Source organism: Loxodonta africana, chromosome 2 (assembly GCF_030014295.1).
Source record: "Loxodonta africana isolate mLoxAfr1 chromosome 2, mLoxAfr1.hap2, whole genome shotgun sequence".
Lineage (NCBI taxonomy): Eukaryota > Metazoa > Chordata > Mammalia > Proboscidea > Elephantidae > Loxodonta > Loxodonta africana.
This window is the reverse complement of record NC_087343.1, coordinates 151,833,676-151,861,418: the sequence shown is the minus strand read 5'-3', so window position 1 is coordinate 151,861,418 and position 27,743 is coordinate 151,833,676. Positions and strand designations below refer to the sequence as shown.

The window sequence follows — 27,743 nt, the reverse complement described above, 5'->3', positions numbered from 1 at the left end:
GCTTTCCGTAATTCTAAGTTCACATCTGATCGTAGAGGTGGTCACACCACACTTTTTTCAAAGCAATTCATATACAGATACTTTTACATTCTGCTGCTTCCACTCAACGATATCTTATGTATCTGTTTCCATGTGTCACCACAGTCCATATTCTTATTTTAACGGCAACATCATTTACCATTGTGCTGTTCCAGATGACCCTTTTTTTGTTGTTGATTTTATTCAATCAACAGATATTTTTTGAGTGCCAGGCACAGTGCTGGCCAATGAGGATACAGCAGTAGGTTAGGTGGACAATTGTCCCTACCCTTTTGGAGCTCCAGTCTGGTGGTTCTGGTTGTTATAAGCCCATGAAGTGGAACTTCAGTGACCTCCTAATTCTGCCCTGGAAAGGATGAAGAGGTTGTGCAGTCCCTAGCTCTGGCTTCTATTGCTGCTTTCTAAAATTCAAGCGAAGCCTTGCAGTTCTGCGCATTGCTGGGCTCTCAGTAAAGCCCAGGATGGGGAGCCGTGGGACCATGGCAAAGACAGCTTTGAAACGGGGCTGCCAGAGCAGGGAAGACTGCCGTTTCCTAGGCAATACTCTGCTTAATATTTTTAGTGCGTGGTCACGGCAGAACTAAATGTGGTTTCTGATCCCAAATTGGTAATAAATGTAGACATATTTAGAGTCTGAAACAATGCATTTAAAATCCTCTGCTCCTTAATTGTCCTGCCAAGTGCTGAGTTTAGGTTTCTTTGTTTCTTGGCTACTTACCCAGCCTCCCACCATCTCTCGGAGAAGGCGCCTGGATTTTCTCTGGGCGTTAGGTAGGATTGTGAAAGCCGTGAGTTATGGCTCCCCGAGCTGTGTTGAGAGGCATTTGATTTTTGCGTTTCTGCCCACGTATGTAAATGTGTACACTTTAAAATTCATCTCCCTTTCAAGTTTTTAAGGATCTGGGATTATAAGTAGTCTTGGGCTCTCAGGTGTGTTAAAAATAAAATGTTTCAGTTGCTGACTTACCTGGAAGACATTGTCAGTGCCGGTGTGGTGGTGCTAGTTCTGTGTTTGGTGATCTGTCCTCGTGCTGCTGCTGTTTCTGTGAGTAAATGCTGTTTTCTCAGGGCTCCTGAATTAGTTTAGGAGCACCCTAATTGTTGCCTAGCTTATCATTGCAAAGTTGTAATTTGTGTCTCAAGTTGCCCAGACAGTAGCCGTTTTCTCATGGCATTGCCTTTAATAGGAGTTTCTTTTTAATAATTGTGCTGTCTGAGACTCAGATGTTGAAAGCCATACTGTCCACTGAATGTGAACAGGACATCAACCACCTGAGGGCAGAGATGGTTGTTTTTATATGTTTCGTTCTATAGTGTGGTGCCCAGTGTGCTCTGGGGACTGAGGCTAATGCTTAAATATCTTTGGCACCTGTTTTTAGATTATCAGTGCTAAATGTTTACAACCCAGACTGCCAGACTGACTGGTACAGGATATGGGTTGGTGTGCTTTCCTATTTGTAGATAGTTTGGAGCTACGGATTGGAAGTCATACCTCCTCCCTCCCTTGGTTCCGCTAAGAGGCCATGACCCTCTCTAGAAGCTTGGAGACAGCAGGGGAAAGGTAGGATGAACTCTGATCCCCTCTGTAGCCCCAGACTGTGATATGCGCATGAGTATGTGAAAGTCTCGGGGGTTCTTTGGAAGCAGGCTGTAGAGAAGAAAGCCCATTGTGTTTACTGTTAGGAGATCCAGTTATTATTTTAAAGGAAAGGGAAGAAGGCAATCCTGGGGGCCTTTTCACTGGATGCTAGCTGACCCTGTCTAGAGTGGTCCCAGCAGTCTGGGTCTACTGCACTTGCTCTGACTGCTCCTGTTTTCCCTAATTCTCCCATAGAGGCAGGAGAACAGCAGCAGGAATTTGGAGATAGGCCTGAGTCATCAGGCAGCTGGGCTCTGAAGTGGCTACTCTCAGTCAATTCTTCAGTGGGCACTGATGCAGAGCCAGCCAGTGTTGCATAAAGGTTTCAATGGAAATGTGCCTGTACCAAAAACCAAGCCCATTGCTGTTGAGTTGATTCTGACTCATAGGGACCCTGTGTGTGTCTGTAGCCACCAAGAATGTGTGTTGGCAGACCTGTGGCTCAGGGAAGCTGGGCTCCAAGGAGGGCCTTGGTGTCAGAACAGAATACAATTCTGTACGGGCATGAAGCTCTCATTGCCATTGCTTATCCTGCTCTCTGCTCAGAATTTTCTCTAACAATGATTAGTAGTAGGAGCCACGAGCTTCTTGAGCCCTGTGCTATGTACTTTATTTAACCTCATTTAATCCTGACAACCATCCTAATATGGTTACTATCATATCCCTTCTACAGGTGAAGAAATGGAAACTTGGAGAAGTTAAGCATGTAGCTCAAAGGCACACAGCTATTCAGGGGAGACCTGGGTTGGACTCCAGAACCTGCACTATTCCACTGGAGTGGAGGTGGAGCAGCTTATGGTAATGGCTGTTACCATCAGATACATGCCAATTACTCCCAGGACCTCAGGCGGTGTCAGGGAGCAAGTATAAGGAATAGGTCCCCTTGCCCCCTCCTTGCTAGGAGCTTACAGTCTAGGGCCTATTGGAAAGTACACCAACCAGGGCTGGGGCATTTCTCTAATTCACCTGGCTACTTACTGGTATGCTTAGGCAAGCCCTGTCCCCTTTCTGGGCTCCGTTTTCTTCATTTGCCATGTGGAAGTAATTGTATGTATTTCCTGGATATGACTGGTTGGAAATGATCTTAGATATTGTCTTGGGCAACTTTTACCCAATACAGGTCTCCCCTCCTTCTGCCAGGTTCTCGTCAGACAGTTGCGGGTATGTGAGGGGAGTGCTTGGTTTTGGGCTCTTTGAGTGGGAGCAGGGACGTTTTTGCCTCTTGTACAACTGGGCAGCTTAAGTGGCAGGAGGTTAGGAGCATGCCTTAAGCCACACAGGGTACCAATGACCCAGCTGCCGTCTGAGCCGAGGATTTTCTTCCTCCTGAATGTTGTGCCTCTGTTGTGGGTGGGCTAGGCCAAGGGTATTCAGTACTCAATGTGTATATATGTGTGTGTGCGTGCGCCTACACCCACGCACACAGTGTGCAGACAACTTGGATATGGTAGAGGTGGGTCTCTCCACAAGAGGGCCCCAGTAGGCTCAATTAAAACTTTCCTGTTACGACAGAAAATGTGTCCCTTTTATACCGGACAAATAAAATAATGAGTCAGTTTTCTGTGGCTTATTTCACAGACCACTGGACAGGCAGCATGGTCAGTGAAAAGAGCATGGGTTCTAGGGCCAAAATGACTTGGAGTCCTGCCTCTACTTCCCTCTGGCTGCAGGAACTCTAACAAGTTACTTAACCTCTCTGAATTTCAGTCTCCTCATTGGTAAAATGAGCAGAATATTAGACTTCCTCAGAGGGTTGTTATGAAGAGTAAATGAGCTTAGTACTGGACTTGGAACGTAGAAAGTGGTCTGTAAGTGTTGACTATATTATTTGACAAGATTTATTTTCCCTGGGATGCCCAGGTATTGCATTTGAATACTGAGGGAAAGGAGTGTCACAGGGGTGTTTCTCTCCCTCTTCCACCCCAAGTGCTACAGTTTTGATTCTTACAGCTTTACTAAGTGTAAGGACTAAAGCTACTGAGCAGCGCCAGGCATGGTTGAGAGTTCAGAGAAGGTAGAGTTATGTTTGATGAGAGTTTCTTCTTGAAGAATTTGCTGAAGAATTTTCCTCCCTGCCTCCTCCCTCTGCTGTGCGATTGTGTTCCATCACAAGGAGGGAGAGTAGCTCTATACATCGTAGGCACCTATTATATGCATTGGAGAATCCCTCTATAGTGCCACTGGAATGAGTTTTTTCTCAGTTATCATTAAGAACATAGTGAAAATGTTGAAAACAAGGCCTTTAGAGAAGTGGCGCTGAAGCTCGAAACTTCTGCGAACCCGCCTTTGTGCCTCCATTTCTTTTGAAGGACCCTTTGGCTGCCTCATTACCAAATCCAATGGATTTTTCTCTTCATTCTCATTGATTTCTTGATATTGTTGCCCACAACTTGATTTTCTCAGGATTCTCTCCTCTCTTGACCTGTGTAATTCCGTACTATTCTTGTTGCTCTTATACCCTGACTGCTCTTCCTTGGTTTCCTGGCTTGCTCCTCTTCCTTTTCCTAACCACAGCCATAAGTTGAAGACTATAATCTTGACCCACTCTTACTTTCTCTCTAAGTTTTATCCCTAGGACAGCAACTCTGCTTCTGTTGCTTTGGTTATCACTTCTGTGTGAAAGCTCCCTTCCAGCATTCAGATTCTTTGAAGGCTGTGGCTGAGTAGGATAGATCTGGAGATGGTTAGGCAGGGCTCCCTTTCATTCGATCACTTTGTTCATCACTTGATTTCTTTTAGATGGAGCCACTATCTTTTGTCTCTGAGATTGTAATTTTTTGCTAATCTGCTTGGCTACCTTCTTGAAGATCTGTTTTTTTTTTTTTTTCCCCTAATCAGTTGGGAAAGGTTGGTCATATCCCCTACCTCTTAAGAGTACAGCATGTTGAGAAGGGGCCGGGAATGCCCTTTCAGTGCCCTTCCCACTTCATCCCATCCTGTATTGCCCTCCTTACAGGCCTCTAGTCTCAGCTGGGCCACTGGAGCCCTTCTTGGCTCTGTGTATCCTCAGGCAGGGCCAACACCTATGCTTGCACTGCCACTAGAAAGGCCTCCCTTGGGCTCTCCCTTGTAGGCTGCCTGTGTGAATTTTGATTTTGTAGCTCTGGCCTGGAGGAGGCTGAGGTCCACTGTGAACCTTCTACTCTCCAATAGCCTTCCTTGATCACTTCCTTCTTGAGTACCTTAGGTTTGTTAAGAGTAGTCCCCGTTTGCTTGGCCCTACGCATGACTTTCACTACTATCCTCACAAGTGGACCAATAAACAACATCATGATAATTGAAGAAAATATTGAAGTTGTCAAGTGTTAATAGGCAAAGATGTCACTTTGAGGACTAAGATTCGCCTGACCCAAGCCATGGTATTTTCATTTGCCTTTTATATGCATGCAACAGCTAAACAATGAATAAGGAAGATGGAAGGAAAATTGATGCATTTGAATCATGGTGTTGGCAAAGAATATTGAATATACCATGGACTGCCAGAAGAGCAAACAAATCTGTCTTGGAAGAAGTACAACCAGAATGCTCCTTAGAAGCGAGGATGGTGGGACTTTGTCTCATTTGCTTTGGACATGTTGTCAGGAAGGACCAGTCCCTGAAGAAGGACATCATACTTGGTGTCATGGATTGAATTGTGTCCCCCCAAAATATCTGTCAACTTGGCTAGGCCATGATTCCCAGTATTGTGTGACTGTCCACCATTTTGTCACCTGATACAATTTTCCTGTGTGTTGTAAATCCTACCTTTATGATGTTAATGAGGCAAGATTAGAGACAGTTATGTTAATGAGGCAAGACTCAATCTGCAAGATTAAGTTGTGTTTTAAATCAGTCTCTTTTGAGATATAAAAGAAGTGAGCAGAGAGACAGGGGGACCTCAAACCACCAAGAAACAAGAACCAGCAGAATAGCACATCCTTTAGACCCAGAGCCTCCTCAGCTGGGGAAGATTGATGACAAGGACTTTCCCCCAGAGTGGACAGAGAGAGAAAGCCTTCCCCTGGAGCTGGCACCCTGAATTCGGACTTCTAGTGTCCTAGACTGTGAGAGAATAAATTTCTCTTTTTTACAGCCGTCCACTTCTGGTGTTTCTGTAATAGCGGCACTAGATAACTAAGACACTTGGTAAAATAGAGGGTCAATGAAAAAGAGGAAGACCCTGAACAAGATGAATTGACACAGTGGCTGCAACAGTGGGCTCAAACATAGCAACGATTGTGAGGATGGCGCAGGACTGGGCGATGTACCATTCTGTTGGGCATAGGGTCACTGAGTCGGAACGGACTGGAGAGCACCTAACAACAACAGGCATGACTTTCGTACTTGGGGTGGATACCATCCCCATTGCACAAATCTAGAGTGACTCAGGCATATTCCAAATCCAGCCTCCTAGACAGTTAGGGGCTGGACTGGGGTTAGAAGCCACATTTTTGTTGTTGTTGTTCAAGTGCTCTGTCCACTTAATTGCTGTCTACCTCCTGACTTACTGTTTGGTTTTTTACTGATGGGAAAAAAGCCTGTTTGCCTGACTACTACAAACTTGTTTCTCTTGTCCTTCAAATTAGTCTTTAAAAATCCATTTCTTTTCTTAAGCCTTTGCACATTGTTCTCCCTTGTCAGGGCTGTCCTCTCAGTGTCTTCTTTGGATTGTTTCTTCAGCTTCATATTTGCTCAAGCTAGGTGGTGAGCTTCTGTTTGTGAAGAGGTGACTGTGTATGTGTGTATGAGCTTGCCCATAAATAGTAATGAATTCGTGTCTGTGGGAAGAGCTCATCCCCTATCCTTCAGTTTGGGAATTGTGGCCTAGCCAAGTGACATTGTCTTACAAGATGCTCCTGCAGCTGGCAGTTCTGCGTGCTGGTGGCCTGGCTTTCTGGACGTGAGGATGAGGGAGAAGCATTGGATGGCCTGGGTCTGCCTTGGGACTCAGCAGGAAGTTGACTTGGTCTTTCCATTTTCAGAGGGTCTTCCTTTAACATCTTTTTCTTTTACCTCCTCGTAGTAACTACCCAACAAAGGGCTTTGGCCCTCCAATTTGAGGGTGTAGTCAGCTGGAGAATATGTGGATCTTGCATGAGGCCGGAGCTCTGGAGAGTGGCCCCAGCGTACCTGGCCTAGCTCTTCGACTACTAAACGAAAGGTTGGCAGTTTGAACCCACCGAGAGGTGCCTTGCAAGAAAGGTCTGGCAATCTGCTTTTGAAGGATCACAGCCTTGAAAACCCTATGGAGCGCAGTTCTATTCTACCCTGAAGCACATGGGATCGCATGAGTTGGAATCAACTCTAGGGCAATGAGTTTGGGTTTTTTTTTTTTGATACCACCTTTTGAAGTAGGAATCCTTGTTATCCCCTACTTCATAGATGAAGAAACTGAAGCATAGTGAAGTTGTGTCCAAGATCGCATACCTAGGAATTGACAGAGCCAAGATTTAGCCTTAGGTCTGTTGGACTCTAAGGTCCAAGTGCTATACTTCGTACCAGATGCTTTTGTCCCTTTATGTCAGTTTTCTCCTATAAAATGGAAGTAGGAATTCTCACCTTTTCATTTTTTCCAGATGATTTGGGAAAACAAAAGCATAGTCATATACCGTAGGTTAAGAACATGGGCATTTTATGAAATGGAGCTATAAGGACTCTGAGGCAGGCTGCTGAGGTGGATTTGCCTGCCCAGGATGCTTGTCCCCTTTTTCACTTCTCCCTGAGTTCTGCTCCTGAAGTTTGAGGACAGGCAGCCACTATCCACAGGGCCTGCCAGCCATGTCAGAAGCTGCCAGAGACCCAGCAGTTCACTCTACCTCCCTCTCTTGGCTTCTTGCCGTCTGTATCCAATTCTTTTGTTTTTCTGTCTCTAGAGAAGACAAAAGTTACAGGAGGATGTCTTGTTTACACAGCATCCCGCCCGCTCCCCCAGTCTTGTCTGAATTGAGTGGAGGACATGAGGGACAAGGGAGGCAAGGGCTAGAGAGTCTGCAGGCCTCCTCCTACACACTCCCCAAGCATCTGCTCCGGGCTGCAGTAAGCTGGCAATACAGATTGCTGAGAGCATCCAACGTCTATTTAAGTAGAGGTACAGTTTTGATAGAAAAATCGGCATCTCAAGTACCTTTTTATCTCTTTTGTCCTGAAGCCCAAGGATGCTTAAGGAAAGACTTGCTGGTGATACACTGAAGTAGGTTCCCCTTTCCCGTACTTAGCGATGGTGTTTTAAGTCAGAAGAAGGCCATAAATGTAAAGATGCAGATCTGTCCTCCATTGAGAGCCAAGGATGATGGGAAGGTTTGTTTTGCAGGGTATACAGGGGCAGGTGATCAGGTGAACCCAGGGTTAGTGGATGGCAAGTGGTTTGGGGAGGGCACCGCCCACAGGCCAAGTGTGCCATACTATGCCTCAATGGGAAATCATGATTTTGGCTTTACTTATGTCAGAGACTGATGTTCCCTTTCACTGCTGCTGCTGCCTAGGTCCCTGTCTGTGATGGTAGCCTTACTGGTAGGAATAGCTCTGTGCCACTTCCCCCTTCACCTTTCCCTCACCTTCATCATGAAGTCCAGGGAAAACTATGCCTGCTTGCTTTCCACCTACCACTTCTTGAGTAAGGACCAAGACCAGGTGACATGGCTGCAGGCCAGGCCTTAAGAGGACACCGATACCCATGCCTCCGTGCTGCAGAGTTTGCTCTTGCTCCCTAGGTGCCCCTGCCAAGCCTAGGAAACTGTCTCACACTTGTCTCCCAGCCACACTTCTCCGAGGTCTCTCCCTAGTCTCTACTCCACCCCACCCCATGTGTTCAGCTTCTCTCTGTCTCTCGCTCCTGTTTTCTTGGAAAAATAGAGAGGTAGTAGATAGGTCAGGTGTGTAGTCTATATGGAATTACTGGGTGGAGATGAAGGATCCACTTGCGAATCGATCTCTCATCCTTAGTATCAGCAGAAAGTGCTTCTGAGAATGTTAGTGTGTGTGCCAGAGATGGCGTTGGCTGGGAGCCCTGTGGGAGCTGCCATTCCCCCCCTCCGCCCCGCCCCGCCCCACCCCAACACACCCTTCCCATTCCAGGAGGTTGGGGAAGCTGCCGTTTGTGTATTAGCCGCCCTTGACCTCTTCCTTACTCCCTTCTGGGCCTCCTCTTCCTGCTCATTTGTCTTCTTTGCCCTTGACTTCTTCCTTCTTATTTACCTGTTCTCGTCATCTTTTTCCTGAGCACCAGTTTCAGCATTCATCCCTGGCTATAAGAAGGGAGCATTTAACTCTATGTGTGTATATGCATATACACAAGAACACTCTTATGTCAGGGAAGGGATAATCTTGGTTCTCTCTTACTGTATGTTGTCCTAATAATGCTGTGAGCCCCTTGGTTCCATCCTTTATTCCTTTTTTCTCACAGCCAGGGCTGCAGGGTTTAGAAAGGTATAGAGCATGATAGGAAGCTCCAAGGCTGTGTGTACTCTCTTGAGATCCTTCTGCTTAGGCCTCCCAAGCCTTCTCCCTTACGATATGGCAGCTCCTGCCCTTTGGACATCCTCACCCAGCCTGGCCCCTCTCCTCCTCACACCCAGGCATGCCCAGACACCTGCTTGCAGCACCTAGTGTGAACTTAACTCCCTCTCTTTCAGTGTGATTGGTACGCCAGGGAGTCAGGTTGCTGGGGGAAGCTCATGTGGCACTCAGCCATTCCATTTTGTCGACAAAAAGAGAGGGGGAAACTGGCAGAAAGCAAAGGCTTTTGCTGCTGGGTGAGTGTAGCAGCTATTTTTAGTACCCAAGCCTTTGCTTTTCCATTTGGCTGTGCTTTTTTAGCTCAGTGTCAGTCCAGCAGGGCTGTTTTCCTTCATGGCTGCAGATGTCCTTAGGGAAAGTTTCTGTGTGCCTTGTGGCAAGGGGGTAATAACCTCTGAGAGCAGTTCAGGCACGGCTTTTGTTCCCACTGCAGTCATGTCATGGGACCAATTTCTTGAGGCAGAATAGAGAGAAATGTGGTAGGGTTGGAATTGAGAAAACGTAAACACCACTCTCTTCAGAAATGTTCTCCTGTAATTAATTCACTTAAGCCTCTATTGAGTAAATCACCCTAGTGAGGTATATTGGGGGCGAGGGATAAACACAGAGACCTTTTATAAGGGTAGTGTAAATGGTTTGTGCTCTACTGCTAACCAGAGGTTGGTGTTTGCAGTTCACCTAGCAGCAGCACAGAAGAAAAGCCTGGTGAGCTGCTTTCGTAAAGATAAAAAAAAAAAAAAAATTACAGCCAAGAAAACCCTATGGAACAGTTCTGTTCTGTACACATGCGGTTGCCATGAGTCAGAATTGACTCAATAGCAGTGGGTTTGGTTGTTTTTTTTTTCTGGAGGAGGGGTTGATAGACATTCGGATTTTTGTTTTTCTAGATCATTTGCCAATTTGGATTAAGTTCATTTGACTTCCGTTCCAGTTTATTGATTAAATAGCCAATTTTTCTGCTGAAGAGCATAGTCTGCTGAAGAGCAGCTCGCAGTTGGGCAAGTAGAGAGAGGTGTGTCATGAACTGTTCGGCAGAAGAAGGCTCAGGTGGATAGTGAAGCACGCTATCTTTGAGGAGCCTCGGTGACGGTGACATTGTAGGACTCCCTGCCTAAAATCTTCCATTGGCTTCTCATGGCCTTTTGAATAAAATGTAGACTCCGTACTAATGCCTACAAGCCCCTTTCTACTCCTCCAACCTTACCTCATTCCACTGTGCTGCAGCCAGCAGATCTTTTATTTATTTTCAATTTCTCAAAAATTTGATAACTCATACCGCCTCAGAGCCTTTCCACACATTGTTCCCTCTGTGTGGGACACTTGCTTTTCTTACAGTTGGCCGTTCTTACCTTCAGGTCCAGTCCAAATTCATCTCCTCTTTTCCTGCCTTGTTTACCCTTATTCTCCTTCTCTGTACCCTGTTCCCTTCTATGACTGTGCTCGCTACAAGTTGTGATTTTTGTATTTATTTTTGTTTTATTACCTGTCTCCCCAGCTAGACTGTGATAGCAGGGACTTATGTTTTGTTCATCTGGTGTCTGACCACAGTAGATACTCAATGAATATCTATTGAATATGTCAAGTAAATTGAGATGGACATGGTGGTGGTTGTAGTCCCATGGTAAACAAGATCATCCAGGCTCTCTTGGGACTGAGCCAAGCATTTCCTGAGGAGGGACCCTTTGGTTGGCTGTGCTCAAGGAGACTGGATTTGAGCTGAGGCAAAGGGAGCCACTCAAGGGGGCTGGAAACTGGGCCTACTCTTCAGGGGTAATATGAGCCCCTCCTGGTTTGGCATAGGCCATCCCCTCCACTCCTAGCTCTTGTGATCTCCTAGGCCATTTGAGCTGAATTTGAACTTGCTTGTATTCCCTCATGTATTGGGGCATCCTGTAGAGGCAGTGGTCTTTCCTTTTCCTTTTTGACCTGTCTTGACTCTTGGGCTTACTAACTATGTCACCACCAGAACCCTGGAGATGGTTTTTTGCTCATGCTGTGTGTTAGTGTTTCCTAGCCTTTCTTATACTGATGGGAATCATAATGCCATATGTAAAATAATAGAGTGGAATGTGGATGGGACCAAGCTCCCATCGTAAACATTACTGCCATATGGGAGTAATGATGATGGTGGTGAGACCCACCTGTTGCTTGTGTAGGGCTTTGTGCTTTCAGCATTGTGATCATGTTTGTGCTTGACAGTGGCTCTGTGAGGTCAGTCTTTAGGTACCAAAAACTTCATTTAGTGGATGATGAAACTGTGGAGATGATGAGCCTTCAGTAAGTGGCAGATACTACTCTATCCTTGGGGTGGGACTTAACAAGCATTATCATGTAATCCTCGTAACCCTAAAAGAGGCCCCCCATTTTTAAAAATAATTTTTATTGTGCTTTAAATGAAAGTTTACAAATCAAGTCAGTCTCTCACACAAAAACCCATGTACACCTTGCTACACACTCCCAGTTACTCTCCCACTAATGAGACAGCCCGCTGTCTCCCTCCACTCTCTCTTTTTGTGTCCTTATCGCCAGCTTCTAACCCCCTCCACCCTCTCATCTCCCCTCCAGGCAGGAGATGCCAACATAGTCTCAAGTGTCCACCTGATCCAAGAAGCTCACACCTCACCAGCATCCCTCTCCAACCCATTGTCCAGTCCAATCCATGTCTGAAGAGTTGGCTTCAGGAATGGTTCCTGTCCTGGGGCAACAGAAGGTCTGGGGGCTATGACCACCGGGGTCATTCCAGTCTCAGTCAGACCATTAAGTCTGGTCTTATGAGAATTTGTGGTCTGCATCCCACTGCTCTCCTGCTCCCTCAAGGGTTCTCTGTTGTATTCCCTGTCAAGGCAGTCATCAGTTGTAGCTGGGCACCATCTAGTTCTTCTGGTCTCAGGATGATGTAGTCTCTGGTTCATGTGGCCCTTTCTGTCTCTTGGGCTCTTAATCGCCTTGTGCCCTTGGTGTTCTTCATTTTCCTTTGATCTAGGTGGGTTGAGACCAATTGATGCATCTTAGATAGCTGCTTGGTAGCGTTAAAGACCACAGACGTCACTCTTCAAAGTGGGATGCAGAATGTTTTCTTAATAGATTTTATTATGTCAGTTGACTTAGATGTCCCCTGAAAGCATGGTCTCCAGACCCCTGCCCCTGCTACGCTGGCCTTCGAAGCATTCAGTTTGTTCAGAAAACATTTTTGCTTTTGGTTTAGTCCAATTGTGCTGACCTCCCCTGTATCGTGTGCTTTCTCTTCACCTAAAGTAGTTCTTATCTACTATCTAATTAGTGAATGCCCCTCTCCCCCCCGCCTCTCATAACCACAAAAGAATGTTTTCGTCTCAGTTTAAACTATTTCTCAAGTTCTTATAATAATAGTCTTATACAATATTTGTCCTTTTGCAACTGACTAATCTCACTCAGCATAATGCCTTCCAGGCTCCTCCATGTTATGAAATGTTTCACAGATTCCTCACTGTTCTTTATGGATGCGTAGTATTCCATTGTGTGAATGTACCATAATTTATTTATCCATTCATCCATTGATGGGCAACTTGGTTGCTTCCATGTTTTTGCTATTGTAAACAGTGCTGCAGTAAACATGGGAGTGCAGATATCTGTTTGTGTAAAGGCTCTTATTTCTTTAGGATATATTCCAAGGAGTGGGATTGCTGGATCGTATGGTAGTTCTATTTCTAGCTTTTTAAGGAAGCGCCAAATCTATTTCCAAAGTGGTTGTACCATTTTACATTCCCACCAGCAGTGTAGAAGTGTTCCAGTCTCTTCACAACCTCTCCAACATTTATTCTTCTGTGTTTTTTGGATTAATGCCAGCCTTGTTGGTGTGAGATGAAATTTCATTGTAGTTTTGATCTGCATTTCTCTAATGGCTAATGATCGTGAACATTTCCTCATATATCTGTTAGCTACCTGAATGTCTTCTTTAGTGAAGTGTCTATTCATATCTTCTGCTCATTTTTTAATTGGGTTATTTGTCTTTTTGCAGTTGAGTTTTTGCAGTATTATGTAGATTTTAGAGATCAGGCGCTGATCAGAAATGTCACAGCTAAAAACTTTTTCCCAGTCTGTAGGTAGTCTTTTTACTCTTTTGGTGAAGTCTTTGGATAAGCATAGGTGTTTGATTTTTAGGAGCTCCCAGTTATCTAGTTTTTCTTCTGCAGTCTTTGTAATGTTTTGTATATTGTTTATGCCATGTATGAGGGCTCCTAACGTTGTCCCCATTTTTTCTTCCATGATCTTTATCATTTTAGATGTTATATTTAGGTCTTTAATCCATTTTGAGTTAGTTTTTGTGCATGGAGTGAGTTAGTTTTTGTGCATGGAGTGGTCTTTTTTCATTTTTTTTGCAGATGGATATCCAGTTATGCCAGCACCATTTGTTAAAAAGACTGTCTTTTCCCCATTTAACTGTTTTGGGGCCTTTGTCAAATATCAGCTGCTCATATGTGGATGGATTTATGTGTGTATTCTCAACTTTGTTCCATTGGTCCATGTATCTGTTGTTGTACCAGTACCAGCCTGTTTTGACTACTGTGGTGGTATAATAGGTTGTAAAATCAGGTAAAGTAAGGCCTCCCACTTTGTTCTTCTTTTTCAGTAATGCCTTATTTATCCGGGGCCTCTTTCCGTTCCATATAAAGTTGGTGATTTGTTTCTCCATCTCATTAAAGAATGTCATTGGAGTTTGGATCGGAATTGCATTAAATGTATAGATCGCTTTTAGTAGAATAGACATTTTCACAATGTTAAGTCTTCCTATCCATGAGCAAGGTATGTTTTTCCACTTACGTAAGTCTCTTTTGGTTTCTTGCAGAAGTGTACTGTAGTTTTCTTCGTGTAAGTCTTTTACATCTCTGGTAAGATCTATTCCCAAGTATTTTATCTTCTTGGGGGCTACTGTAAATGGCATTGATTTGGTGATTTCCTCTTCGATGTTCTTTTTGTTGGTGTAGAGGAATCCAACTGATTTTTGTGTGTTTATCTTGTATCCCGATACTCTGCTGAACTCTATTAGTTTCAGTAGTTTTCTGGGGGATTCCTTAGGGTTTTCTGTGTATAAGACCATGTCATCTGCAAATAGAGATACTTTTACTGCTTCCTTGCCAATCTGGATGCCCTTGAATTGTTTATCTAGCCTGATTGCTCTGGCTAGGACTTCCAGCACAATGTTGAATAAGAGTGGTGATAAAGGACATCCTTGTCGGGTTCCTGATCTCAGTGGGAATGCTTTCAGGCTCTCTCCATTTAGGGTGATGTTGGCTGTTGGCTTTGTATAAATGCCCTTTATTATGTTGAGGAATTTTCCTTCTATTCCTATTTTGCTGAGAGGTTTTATCATGAATGGGTGTTCAACTTTGTCAAATGCCTTTTCTGCATTAATTGATAAAATCATGTGATTCTTGTCTTTTGTTTTATTTTTGTGGTGGATTACATTAATTGTTTTTCTAATGTTGAACCATCCCTGCATACCTGGTGTGAATCCCACTTGGTCATGGTGGATTATTTTTTTGAATATGTTGTTGAATTCTATTGGCTAGAGTTTTGTTGAGGATTTTTGCATCTATATTCATGAGGGATATTGTTCTGTAATTTTCTTTTCCTATGGTGTCTTTACCTGGTTTTGGTATCAGGGATATGGTGGCTTTATAGAATGAGTTTGGTAGTATTCCGTCCTTTTCTATGCTCTGAAATACCTGTAGTAGTAGTGGTGTTAACTCTTCTCTGAAAGTTTGGTAGAACTCTGCAGTGAAGCCATCAGGACCAGGGCTTTTTTTGTTGGGAGTTTTTTGATTACCTTTTCAATCTCTTGTTATGGGTCTATTTAGTTGTTCTACCTCTGTTTGTGTTAGTTTAGGTAGGTAGTGTGTTTCTAGGAATTCATCTATTTCTTCTAGGTTTTCAAATTTGAGTATAGTTTTTCATACTAATCTGATATGATTCTTTTGATTTCAGTTGGGTCTGTTGTAATATCGCCCATCTCATTTCTTATTAGGGTTATTTGCTTCCTCTTCTGTTTTTCTTTTGTCATTTTGGCCAGTGGTTTATCAATTTTTTCAGAAAACTAGCTTTTGGTCTTGTTAATTCTTTCAATTGTTTTTCTGTTTTCTATTTCATTTAGTTTAGCTCTGCTTTTTATTATTTGTTTTCTTCTGGTGCCTGTGGGTTTCTTTTGTTCCCCTCTTTCTATTTGTTCAAGTTGTAGGGATAACTCTTTGATTTTGGCCCTTTCTTCTTTTTGGATGTGTGCATTTACTGGTATAAATTGGCCTCTGAGCACCGCTTTTGCTGTGTCCCAAAGGTCCTGATAGGAAGTGTTTTCGTTCTCATTGGATTCTATGAATTTCTTTATTCCATCCTTAATGTCTTCTATAATCCAGTCTTTTTTGAGCAGGGTATTGTTCAGTTTCCAAGTGTTTGATTTCTTTTCCCTGCTTTTCCTGTTGTTGATTTCCACTTTTATGGCCTTATGGTCAGAGAAGATGCTCTGTAATATTTCAGTGTTTTGGATTCTGCTAAGGCTTGCTTTATGACCTAATATGTGGTGTATTCTAGAGAATGTTCCATGTGCACTAGAAAAGAAAGTATACTTGGTTGCTGTTGGGTAGAGTGTTCTGAATATGTCTACGAGGTCAAGTTGGTTGACTGTGGCATTTAGATCCTCCGTGTCTTTATTGAGCTTCTTTCTGGAGGTCCTCTCCTTCACTGAAAGTGGTATGTTAAAGTTTCCTACTATTATTTTGGAGCTGTCTATCTCACTTTCCAGTGCTGATAGAGCTTGTTTTATGTATCTTGCAGCCCTGTCATTGGGTGCATAAATATTTAATATGGTTATATCTTCTTGGTGTATTGTCCCTTTAATCATTATATAGTGTCCTTCCTCGTCCTTTCTGATGGATTTAACTTTAAAGTCTCTTTTGTCAGAAATTAATATTGCCACTCCTGCTCTTTTTTGATTGTTGTTTGCTTGATATATTTTTTTCCATCCTTTGAGTTTTAGTTTGTTTGTGTCTCTGAGTCTAAGGTGTGTCTCTTGTAGGCAGCATATAGATGGATCATGTTTTTTAATCCATTCTGCCACTCTCTGTCTCTTTATTGGTGTATTTAGTGCATTTACATTCAGGGTAATTATGGATATGTGTGAATTTAGTGCTATCATTTTGATGTCTGTTTTTGTGTGTTGTTGACAGTGTCTTTTTCCCACTTGATTTTATGTGCTGAGTAGATTTTCTTTATCTATTGTCCTTTGCTCATATTTGTTGTTGTTGATTTTGTTTCTGCTGAGTCTGTATTTTTCCCTCGTATTTTATTTTGATGAGTAGGGTAGTTTGTCTCCTTTGTGGTTACCTTATTATTTACCCCTATTTTTCTAAATTTAAACCTAATTTTATTTCTTTGTATCGCTGTATCTTCCTGTCCATCTGGAAGGTGTGTGATTACATTTCTTGGTCCCTCTTTATTATTTTAATGTTGTCTTCTTTTATATGATTACATCGCTGTTATGCTGTTTTGGGCTTTTTTTGTTTGTTTATAATCTTGCTTTGTTTTTTTGGATTTCCCTGTCTGGGTTGACTTCTGGTTGCTCTGCCCAGTGTTCTCTTGGGTTGATACCTGATATTATTGATTTTCTAACCAAGGAATTCCCTTTATTATTTCTTGTTGTTTTGGTTTGGTTTTTACTAATTCCCTAAATTTGTGTTTATCTGGAAATGTCTTAATTTCACCTTCATATTTAAGAGGCAGTTTTGCTGGATATATGAATCTTGGCAGGCAATTTTTTTCCTTCGGTTTTTAAAATATGTCATCCCGTTGCCTTCTTGCCTGCATGGTTTCTGCTGAGTAGTCCGAGCTTATTATTGGCTCTCCTTTGTAGGTGACTTTTTGTTTATCCCTTTGCTGCTCTTATAATTCTCTCTTTATCTTTGGTTTTGGCGAGTTTGATTATAATATGTCTTGGTGACTTTCTTTTCACATCTACCTTATGTGGAGTTCTATGAGCATCTTGAATAGATATATCCTCATCTTTCAGAGTATCACGGAAGTTTACTACCAACAAATCTTCAACAATTTTCTGTGTATTTTCTGTTATCCCTCCCTCTTCTGGTACTCCAGTCATTTGTAGGTTCTTGAATAATCTTTCTAATCTGTTCAGTTGCTTTATCTTTGTGTTCCTTGGCTTGTTCTGCGTATTGCCTCATTTCCTTCCTGATGTCTTGAAGGGTTCTGTATGTTAAACTTTTGTGTTCTGGCTTTGGTAATTCCAGGAATGCACTTTCATCTAGAAGATCCCTGGATTCTTTGTTTTGAGAGCCTGTTGAGGTGATCAAGGTCTGTTTCTTTATGTGACTTGATATTGACTGTTGTCTCTGAGCCATCTATAAGTTACTGTATTTGTTTATGCTTGCTTACTGTATCGTAGCTTCTTGCCTTGTTTTGTTTTGGTATATCCCTATGGGTTGCTTGAGTGAGCTAGCTTGATTATTTTCACCTTTGGAGCTCTGGTATCCTCTCCCCAGCTGGCTAGAGCTGTTATCAGGTATGTCAGGCTAGGAGTCCATTCAGTTTTCTTGTATGAATTCAGCTCAGGTTTCCAGGTAGCTGATCACCAAGTGTGTGGTACAGGCTCTGTCCTACAGCCTTAGAGGGGCAGGGGTGATTGGCATATACACCGGTATCTGATTGCAGCGGGGTGTCACTCTCTGAACAAGGCAGGGGGCTGAGAACTGACCCCCAGGTGTCTCTGAGGAAAATGCATCTCTGTTTCCTAGAGCGTGCTGGTGGGTGGGTTCTACAGAGGGACAATAGGCGCCCAAATTTTTTGGTTGTAAGGACTGGGAGGCACCAGTTATCTTTGGACCCCTGTCGTGGGTGGCTGGGTGACCTTAGTGGAGCTACCAGTCCTTAGATCCCTGATGTGGGTAGGTGAGGACCTTGTTTAATAGGCAAAGCAATGTCAAACGTCAAACACTCACTTCTTTACGGCACAGCTGAAATGGTTGGAGTTTGCCCACAAGGGCCTATTCTCCCGAAATAGGCCCACACAGGTCCATGCAGAAGGGAAAGGTGCTCAAGGTCCGTGGACAGTTTATGCCTGGACAGGAGCCGCTTCTGTCCTGAGCTCCCCTGGTTAATGGAGCTAGCAAATTATCTTTTCCCCCAAGTTGCAAATTTTTTCCTTCCCTAAGGCCGGGAGGATGGCTGTAGGTGCTCACCAGGGTCTATCTCAGGCCCAGGGATTCAGCCGCTGAAGCCGGCTTGGGCGGGGTGGCGGGGGGTGTGTTAAAATATACGCAAGTACTTATTAGCTTTTCCCGAGTGGGCCATTCTTCTCAGGTTCCGGAAGTGTGAGTAGGCTGTATGGCTGGCTGCTTCTGCCTGAAGAAACTGCCGCTGATTGCTAGTACCAGCCTGCCGCCGCAGCTCTGGGAATGTTGCCTGAGGGCTCCCCATGATTCAGGTCCAGTAACTCCTTTCCACTTCTGAACGGTCTCTTCCTCCCCCTGCCCCTCAGTTCGTTGCCTAAGCTTGCCTTTGATGCTCAGGGCTCCCAGCTTGTCACAAATATACTGGTTTCACTTGTTTTTTCGGGTCTTTGTTGTAAAGAGGGCTCACCGGAAGCGTCTGTCTATTCCACCATCTTGGCTCTGCCCCCTCCCCCCCATTTTTTTCTAACAGATGAAGAAACTGAGACACAGAGAGGGTAATAACTTGCTCAGTGCCACCCACCTAATCATTGTTGGAGCTGGGACTCAAATGTAAGTCTGACTTTAAAGCCCGTGCTTTTAACTATGCTGCTATGACTGCGCCTCAGAGCTATGATGTCTCTAGGCCAAGATCACACCCTAGGACACTGGAAAAATTGGAACCATGGTTACGGTGACCCAACTCCTGGTTTAGGTGACTTCCGTTATGGATATCTTGCTCCTCCCTCCCCTTAGATCCCTTCCCTCCTTCCCTAAATTCACTTACACGTTCACATTACCAGACGTGATGAAACGAGTTCCTTTATATGGGCTTTTGCCTTGGTTCTTTGGAAAAACATTTTGAGAGATTTTCCGCCTAAGCCCCATGGACTTACCTTTGCCTTAGTTTTCTACTCAGAGGGTTTGTTACTTTTGTCCAGGTTGATTGATATTTCCTGGGTGAGCTGTAAACAAGGATGGTTTGCTACTTTTTGCCTGGCCCTGGGCTGTAGCCTGCCCTGTGATTGGTATGCACCTTGCAGAGATTGATCAATAAACTGTGCAGATGAAGTGACTGTGGACTATGTAAATGAAATGTCTGTAGCCTCCTATGCAAATGAAGTATCTGTGGCCTACCAAGATGGGATTGGTCAGTTCCTGGCCCTGGTGGGAGGGCCATGCCTTGAAATTGGTGAGGAGTTTGTAGATATAAGCAGCCAACCTCACAGAGGTTTTAGCGACAGAGAGTAGCAGAAAGAAGAGAGAAGAAGCAGAGAAAGGAGGGAAGGAACCTCCTAAAAGAGTTGTAAACTGAAGGTGGTGACAGTCCTGGAATGGTCCCAGTGGCAGAGCCAGCAGCAACAGGTCTGGAAGGGGCTGTATGGCAGAGTTGGTGGTGACAGATGGTAGGGCCAAGAGGAGCCTGTTCTCAGTGGGATGAGAGGAGCCTAGAGAGCTGTCCTGCACTGAAGAAGGGAGACTTTGCCTACATGCTTCTTGATCCTGAGTTGTAGCCTGTTACTTATGGTCTGTGAGTTCTGTGTGGCCACTGCAACAGATTATCGAACCTAGCAAAGAAGTAGAGAGTGCCATGGGAGGGACAGCTCATGTCAGAATTGGTAAAAAGGTTGGAGGATGGAGGTATGTCTCACCTCCACCTCACAGGGCTCAGCCTTGGGCTGACCTTGATTTGCATTATCCCGGCTGAAGTTAGACAGGTTCTGATGCTACTACTCCCACCATTTTACACCAGGTCAGATGAATGTTGCATTTTAGGTCTTTGTAAGATTCTGAATACAAAATAAATACCATGTGATCTTTATCACAGATTATAAAACTCATAGCAAATTAAATTTAGTGGTTCTTTTAGTCTTTGCAGTTGCTTTAATGAGCAAAGTTACTTAATGCATTCTTGTGGCATTTTAGTTTTAACAGCTAATTGGGGCTGCACTTTGGTTTTCAAAGCAGCTAGGGCAAGTAGAGACTGTTCTGGACCCAAAGTTTGGCATCATTCTCAGAGAATGCTTACAAAAATTATCTCCCCTCCCCAAGAAACTTCTGGCACGGTTCCAGATACATGTGAGAGACTGAAAGGTAATGTGAAAGGCTTTGTGGCTTGGAAATGTTGAACCTGACTGGTTTAGGAGGCACCGATGGCATCTATCTTCAAACATGACAGTGGGTATAATTTAAAAGCAGATGGTTATAAAGACTTAAGTGTATTTGGGCCCATGTTTATTCACATGCAGATCAATTCGTCAGTTTCCCTCTCTGACCAACATAGCTGACACCACTGCCCACAACCTAACAAGTTGATGATGACGAAAGAAGGGACTGGGCTGTTACAGTTCACAGTTCTGATTGGCTGTAGAGTTCCAAACAAGGGCATATCCCTCTTCAGGTGGCTAGACTCCTTGTGGAAGATGGAAGCTTACTTCAGATTTCTCTACCCCTGTGGTAGAAGACCTGTGATACCTCTATGCAGAAAATGTCTTAAGTCTCTCAAATGGGTGACATCATGAGAATCGTGATGCTACGGGACCAGGCTGCAGCTTCCCATTGACCCTCTGTTTTCTGTGTTTGCACTCCTCAGGTCTCTAACTGTGACTCCCCAGGGCCTGCCCCCTTCCAGAATGGCTCCTCTGGGCATGCTGTTCGGATTGCTGATGGGCTCTTGGTTTACCTTCTGCCTCAGCCATCAGAACCCTGTAAGTATTGTATTGCACGTGGGAGGATTCCCTAATGGGGTCAGAGAAAGCCTCGGTGTCACCAAGGTTGCTGTGGGAGTGGGGTGGGCATTTATTTTTTCCTCTTATAGAAATGTGGCCAGCACTGGGAATGTGGCAAAATTTCCTGGCACAGTTTATCATTGTCATCATCATCAGCTTACCGTTTACCAAGCACTGTATTAAGTACTTTATATATATTCTCATTTAATCCTCCCACAACCCTACGAAGTAGGCAGCTACAATTATTATCCTCATTTTCTAAAGGAGGAGACTAAGACTCATAGACATTAAGTAACTTGGCCAAAATCACACTGCCAGTTTTTGGCACAGGTGGGAGGTCAGGATTCTCCCTAGAGGTTGATTGCCTTGTGGTGAGCACTAATCCCCAGCAACACTCTGCTTCTTCCTCTGCTCCCCTCTTCCTGTACTTCCCTCAGACTGTATGTTTGTCTTCCACCCACCTCTACCATTTTCTGCCTATTCTTTCCAGGCTTCTCTTCATTAACTCAGACCTCATTGCTCAGGGCTTCTGTCATTGCCACAGGCAGGAGCAGAACACCCTAAAACGCCCTGCTGCGCTTGGCCTAGGCTCCTAGACCTGTTGCCCCAGCTTGTTCTAGCAACAGCCTGTCCTTGACCAGCTCCATGCCCTCCCTTCTCCCTCCCTTGAGAAGCCCTGTCAGCTCTTTGACAGTCTCACCCTCCCCTGGCCACCTTTCCCAACCCCCAGGGCTCCCACTAAATGTTGGATAAAGCACTGGAGGCTTTGGAGCAGGAGGCCCTTGAAGTGCAAATGACAGTTGTGATGAATTTAATAACAATCCAGCTCAGCTGAGGTTCACCTCTAGCTTGTGGCAAGCTTCCGCCTTCCCTCTGAAGTCATTTGTTTTCTCTCTGCCTTTTTCCCCACTTTGTGGAGCAGGAGAGAACGTACAGTTGGGAGTCACGATTCCTTTTTGAGCTTTTAGTGTTCTCTGACTAAGATCCTGTTGATGCCTTTTTTTGGCCTCTTCTTAAGGATGCTGAGAATGTGATCCCTGTGGCCTCCAAGGGTGGGACTGGTCACAGCATGAGGTTGAGATAGCCTCTTGCATGGTCTAGCTGTGGAATGACCCAGAAAGGTACCCAAGAGTCTCAAGGGAGAATCAGAGCTGTGTCCCCTCTCCAACCTCCAGCTCATGAGAAACTCTGTGCTCTCCATCATGAGCTTTAGCAGATGCACAATTAACAAAAGCGTGCTGATGAATTTACTTAAGGACCGTGTGTTAGTAAGTCCCTTTTGGATAATAGTCCAACTAAATAGATGAGCTTTCAGAGCCATAATTATTCTGGCCCATTTATATTAGCTCTATTGAGTCTAGTCTCAGAAAAAATGTTAATACTGACTTTCATCAACAGAAGCTGCTTTTATCCTTACGTCTGTTCCTAAGCTGTATCCATTTGTCATAATCTTTCATCATGTGCTAAGCACAAGTAGGAGTCGAAGGATCTTTTCTCTCATACCATAAAAACTGCTGCCCTGATGGCATTTAAAATCCAAATTTCGAAAGCCAGCCACCTTCACAACAGGGAAAACGTGTAGGGATAGGAAGGAGGCTTATGATCCATTCTCCAGAGCCTGGGGTCCAGGCAAATACTCCTGGTGACCCGGAATTGTCCTCCCCTAAGGCATTTGTGTAGGTTGATGGCTACCCAGGAGAAGTTGGCTGCATATCAGGGTACTATCCTCCCTCCCTGGGATGTACTTCCTGGGATGCCACATCTTAGGAGGAGTGAGGATTGTGTGGTACTGGCCTTCAAAGAGGAGGGAAGGAGTGGAGTCTTCCCAGTGGAAGGAGCATAAGCCCTGCATAAACCCATTTTGCCACCTATTTGGCAAGATATTAACCATATCTGAGCTTTATTTCCTCATCTGTAAAACAGGGATGGTACTTCCCTCTTAACGTTTTAGTGCCGATTAAATGTGATTGTATATGTGAGCACCTAAAATTGGGACTGGCACAGTATGGTCAATGAGTGGTCAATAAATGTCAACTATTACTTTTAGTAAAGAGTTGACTGCTTCTTTGGTTTATTTTGGGGTGGTGTCAGGCAGGAGACCTCTGCAGTACGCCTCTGTCTGTCAGCCCGCCATTAGGGATTCATTCATTCTCTTGGATCTTGAAGGCTTTGGTCTTTAAGAATCTCTCATTCAGGAAGTGTGACATGGTAAGCTGTTGTCAGCTAACACCTTAGCTGGGTTTTCTTGCCAGTCAGTTGAGAGGAAACTGGTACTTAGAGTGATGGTGGTGGGAAGAAGAAAGTGCTGGGGATCCAGGAGGGGAGGGAGCTCTTCTCAAAGCCAGCTAGGAAGGCACCAAAGTATGGGATTACTTCAGAGCTGACCAAGGACTGGCCTGCCTTTCTCACTTTTTTGTCTTGCCCTCCTGTTCAGGATATTGCCCAGACATAGAGAGGCTGGTCTTCCTTGTCCCTTCTCTGGGACTGTGGTTTTTCACCTTTCTTATGAAAGTCTTTGTTTGGAGAGGGAGATGTGCTGCTAAATGTGCTAATGTGCTCTCGTTGTCCCAGCTTCATTCCGTCAGCATCCAGGGCACTACCATTAGTCTGTATGCCCAAAAACAGAAACACAAACGTGTCAGAATTTATACATGGGTTTTGGAGCCAAGCAGGCCTGGACTGAAATCTCTGCTGCTATTCTTAGCAGTGTGGTTTTTGAACAGGCCCAATATCCGTCTTCACCTATAAAATGGGAATAATATTACATACTTCACAGGTGAGACTAGGATGAGTTGAGGCACGCACGCATGGGAGGCACTTTAGCCCAGTGTCTGGTGTATAACGCCAAAAAAAAAAAACAACCCATTGTTGTTGAGTTGATTCTGACTCATAGTGACTCTATAGAACAGAGTAGAACTGCCCCATAGGGTTTCTGAGCAGCAGCGGGTGAATTTGAACTACCGATCTTTTGGTTAGCAGCTCTTAACCACACTACCAGGGCTCTACCTGGTATATTAACCAAAACCAAACCTGTTGTCATTGAGTCTATTCTGACTCATAGTGACCCTAAAGGATGGAGTAGAACTGCCCCACAGGGTTTCCAAGGAGCAGCTGGTGGATTCAAACTGTTGACCTTTAGTAGCAGCCAAACTCTAAACCAGTACACCACCAGGGCTCCGCCTGGTATATAGAAAAAGAAAAACAAAAAACAAACCTGTTGCCATCAAGTCAAGTCCAACTCATAGTGACCCTAAAGGACAGAGTAGAACTGCCTCACAGGGCTTCTAAGGAAAAAAAAAAAAAAAAATGAGTGCCTGGTAAATTCAGACTGCAGGCCTTTTGGTTAGCACTGAACCACTGTGCCACAAGGGTTTTGGTATATTGTAAGGGCTTAATAAATGGTAAACTCTTCAGCCTATGATAAGTTCATATGGCTGGCTGGATGTGATTTGGGCAGCCTAAGGGCGCTCACAGCCAGATCTGATGACTAGGGTGGGCTGGGTAGACAGGGGAGCATGGAATTTGTGTCACCCATACTAACCAAAAGGTTGGAGGTTTGAGTCCACCTAGAGGTGCCTTGGAAGAAAGGTTTAGTAATCTACTTCAGAAGCATCAGCCATTGAAAGAAAGCATTATGGAGCACAGTTCTACTCTGACACAGATGGAGTCTCTATGAGTTGGAATTGACTTCACGGCAACTGGTTTACTGTAAAATAATGGCTTTCTGTGTGTGTGTGGCTTAAAATCTGATTCAAAGATGATACCAGGAGAAAGCTCAGAAACTTTTTTTTTATTTTTAAAATTTTTATTGTGCTTTAAGTGAAAGTTTACAAATCAAGTCAGTCTCTCATACAAAAATTTATGTATACCTTGCTATATACTCTTAGTTGCTCTCCCCCTAATGAGACAGCATGCTCCTCTCCACTCTCTATTTTTGTGTCTATTTGGCCAGCTTCTGACCCTTCTGCCCTCTCATCTCCCATCCAGACAGGAGCTGCCCACATAGTCTCATGTGTCTAACTTGAGCCAAGAAGCTCACTCCTCACCAGTATTGTTTTCTATCCTATAGTCCAGTCTATTTGGGAATAGTTCCTGTGTTGGGCTAATAGAAGTTCTGGGGACCATGACCTCCCGGGTCCTTCTAAGTCTCAGTCACAGCATTAAGTCTGGTCTTTTTACGAGAATTTGAGGTCTGCATCCTACTGCTCTCCTACTCCTTCAGGGGCTCTCTGTTGTATTCCCTGTCAGGGCAGTGATCAGTTGTAGCCAGGCACCTTCTTCTGGTCTCAGGCTGATTTAGTATGTGGTTTATGTGGCTTTTTCTGTCTCTTGGGCTCATAATTACCTTGTGTCTTTGGTGTTCTTTATTCTTTGCTCCAGGTGGGTTGAATCCAATTGATGCATCTTAGATGGCTGCTTGCTTAATGTTTAAGATCACAGATGCCACTCTGCAAAGTGGGATGCAGAATGTTTTCTTAATAGATTTTATTATGCCAGTTGACCCTGCCCCTGCTATACTGGCCTTTGAAGTGTTCAGTTTATTCAGGAAACTTCTCAAAAAACATTTTTGAGCAATGACAGGATTGTTACAAATGTTTTGCCCCCTATAGCTTGGAATCTAAGTGGTTTAAGGGCACTGTGCCTCAGTAGTCCACCAGTCTCATTGTTCTAATTCTTCCTTTTGAATCTTTCCTGTTAACCTTGTTAAAGAAATCTAGGAAAAAAAAAGCTTTTTCAGCCCCCAGTTGTCAAAATGAATGCTAACCCTTGCCTAGATTTTCATGGGTTTCCTGCCATGTTCCCATCATCTCTGTTCCCTTTGTCTCTTTCTGCTTCTTTTGATAATGATAGTTTGACTGCTTGCATACAACTGCACCTGCCAGGAGTTACCTGGCTAAAGCAAGAGTTGCAATTTGAAGTTTAGATATGTTTAGTTTGGCCCTTTTAGTGTTCTAAAAATAAGAAAATTTCACATAGAAATCTTGATTTTTGTTTTCTTAAAATTGAATGTCTGCATGGCAGTGGTGAGCCAGCTACATAGCAGCTGCTTTCCTTAGTCAAGGCAGGAGGGCTCCAGTTCCCCCAGTCCCCACCACTCCCTGTTGTTTTACACCTGGCCCACTTCACTCATTTACATCCATCCCTGCCTGGTCCCTGAAGGCACTGGATCAACATACCTCTAAGGCAAATTTTATTAACATTCTCTTAGTTCCATGGTCTTGTGTGTGGTAGAGCTTCTAGCAGGGGCTGACCAGCATTAGTGGGCCTGTAATACATAAACTCCAGGTACTTAGCCTACAAGGCAGTCTTTGTTGTGGGATGTGGGCTAGTGTCTAGCCTCCAGCAGACTCAGTACCTTGGGCTTGCCTTAGTCTAAGGCATCCAGAAGACAACCTTGTAGGAGGGAACGTTCATTCACCACATTTGTTAAGAATTATAAAGCTGAGCCCTATCCCAGGTGTGAGGGTACAGTGGTGAAAGAGACTACTAATATAGTGGCTGCCCTCAGGAACTCAAATATTGGAAGTCCTTGACATCCATGTCCTCAGAATGTAGGATGCCTCCTGCCAGTCTCTTCTCTTCAGGCTCATGAGCACACCTGCTCTTCTGTTCCTAGGTTTCTTTTGAGCTCAGATTTATCAAATTTCAAGTTGAAGGGGTGGGAAAGGTTTGAGGGATCAAGCTGCACTGGTGGCCACCACCCCAACCTGAACCTGCCTGAACGATGCCGTGTTGTACAGTCAGTCTTGGATGTCATAGCACGGACTCATGTGACCTGGACCCTGTGCTATGATTGATTGCCTCTGCAAGTAGTGATAGTAGTGGCTACCATGTACCTAGGGCTGCTGTTTGACATTGTAGAACCTCATCTAATGAATGAGTTAGATACTGCTATTATTTCTACTTCATAAATGTAGGAACCGAGGCTTAGAAAGTTAAGTAATTTTCTCAGTTACAAGAAACTGGGATTCAAATTTGGGGTTATCTGATGTAGAGCTTGAGTATTAAACACTGCTGTAGTCAGTGCCTCTCATTACATGTGACATGATTTGAGGGCCTCTGCTTGTCCAAGATACTGTCCTTACTGGTCCTTAACAAGGTCTGAAATTCTGCCATCTGAATTTCATGACTTTATTTCTTGTTAAAAGGCAAAAATTCTTGGAGGGGCTTTACACTGTCATCATCAACACCTTAACACCTTAACCTTTCTTACGACAGCTAATTAAAGATGAGACCCTGAGGGATCCCAGCACATAGGGGTACCTATCTGGAGCTGGGGCACTGCTCAAATGAGATGCATTATTACCCCCATGCAGGGTTACAATTGCTGGGAGACCAAAATGAGATCTATGTAAAATACCTAGCACAGGTTTGGGTCCTTAGTAGGAATTCAAAAAATATACCTATTATTATTAGGGGAAGAATTGGGAGGTAGAGGAAAGGTGATGACAGGGGAGGCAGGAGGGCTGAAATAACCTCCTTGTGTGCTAGTGTGGGTTCCTCCTTGCTCTCCCAAATGTAGTTTCCCAGAGCTCTGGAACCCTCCAGTTCCAATTTCTTGAGGCCTTGCTGCTTTTATGCAAGAACAGGTTTAAAAATGGGACAGGAAGGATGGGAGGCTGGGAAGGAGCAAAATGAATAATACTTTGT

The 27,743-nt window shown here is 44.2% G+C and overlaps 1 protein-coding gene across 8 annotated transcripts in view; it reads left to right on the top strand.

Annotated features, from left to right (window-relative positions):
* The window catches only part of SIL1 (SIL1 nucleotide exchange factor), a 324,841-nt gene that overhangs the window by 66,702 nt on the left and 230,396 nt on the right, over nucleotides 1–27,743 (top strand). For 5 of the 8 annotated variants that reach the window (XM_064276819.1, XM_064276836.1, XM_064276845.1 and 2 more), the window contains one exon: nucleotides 20,957–21,071. In XM_064276819.1, coding sequence (XP_064132889.1) covers nucleotides 20,997–21,071 — 75 coding nt within the window. In that variant the 5' untranslated portion in view covers nucleotides 20,957–20,996. Of the gene's footprint in view, nucleotides 1–2,132; nucleotides 2,477–18,529; nucleotides 18,639–18,856; nucleotides 18,937–20,956; nucleotides 21,072–27,743 lie in introns of those variants that run through there. The other 3 variants (XM_064276810.1, XM_064276799.1, XM_064276851.1) reach the window with 3 other exon arrangements.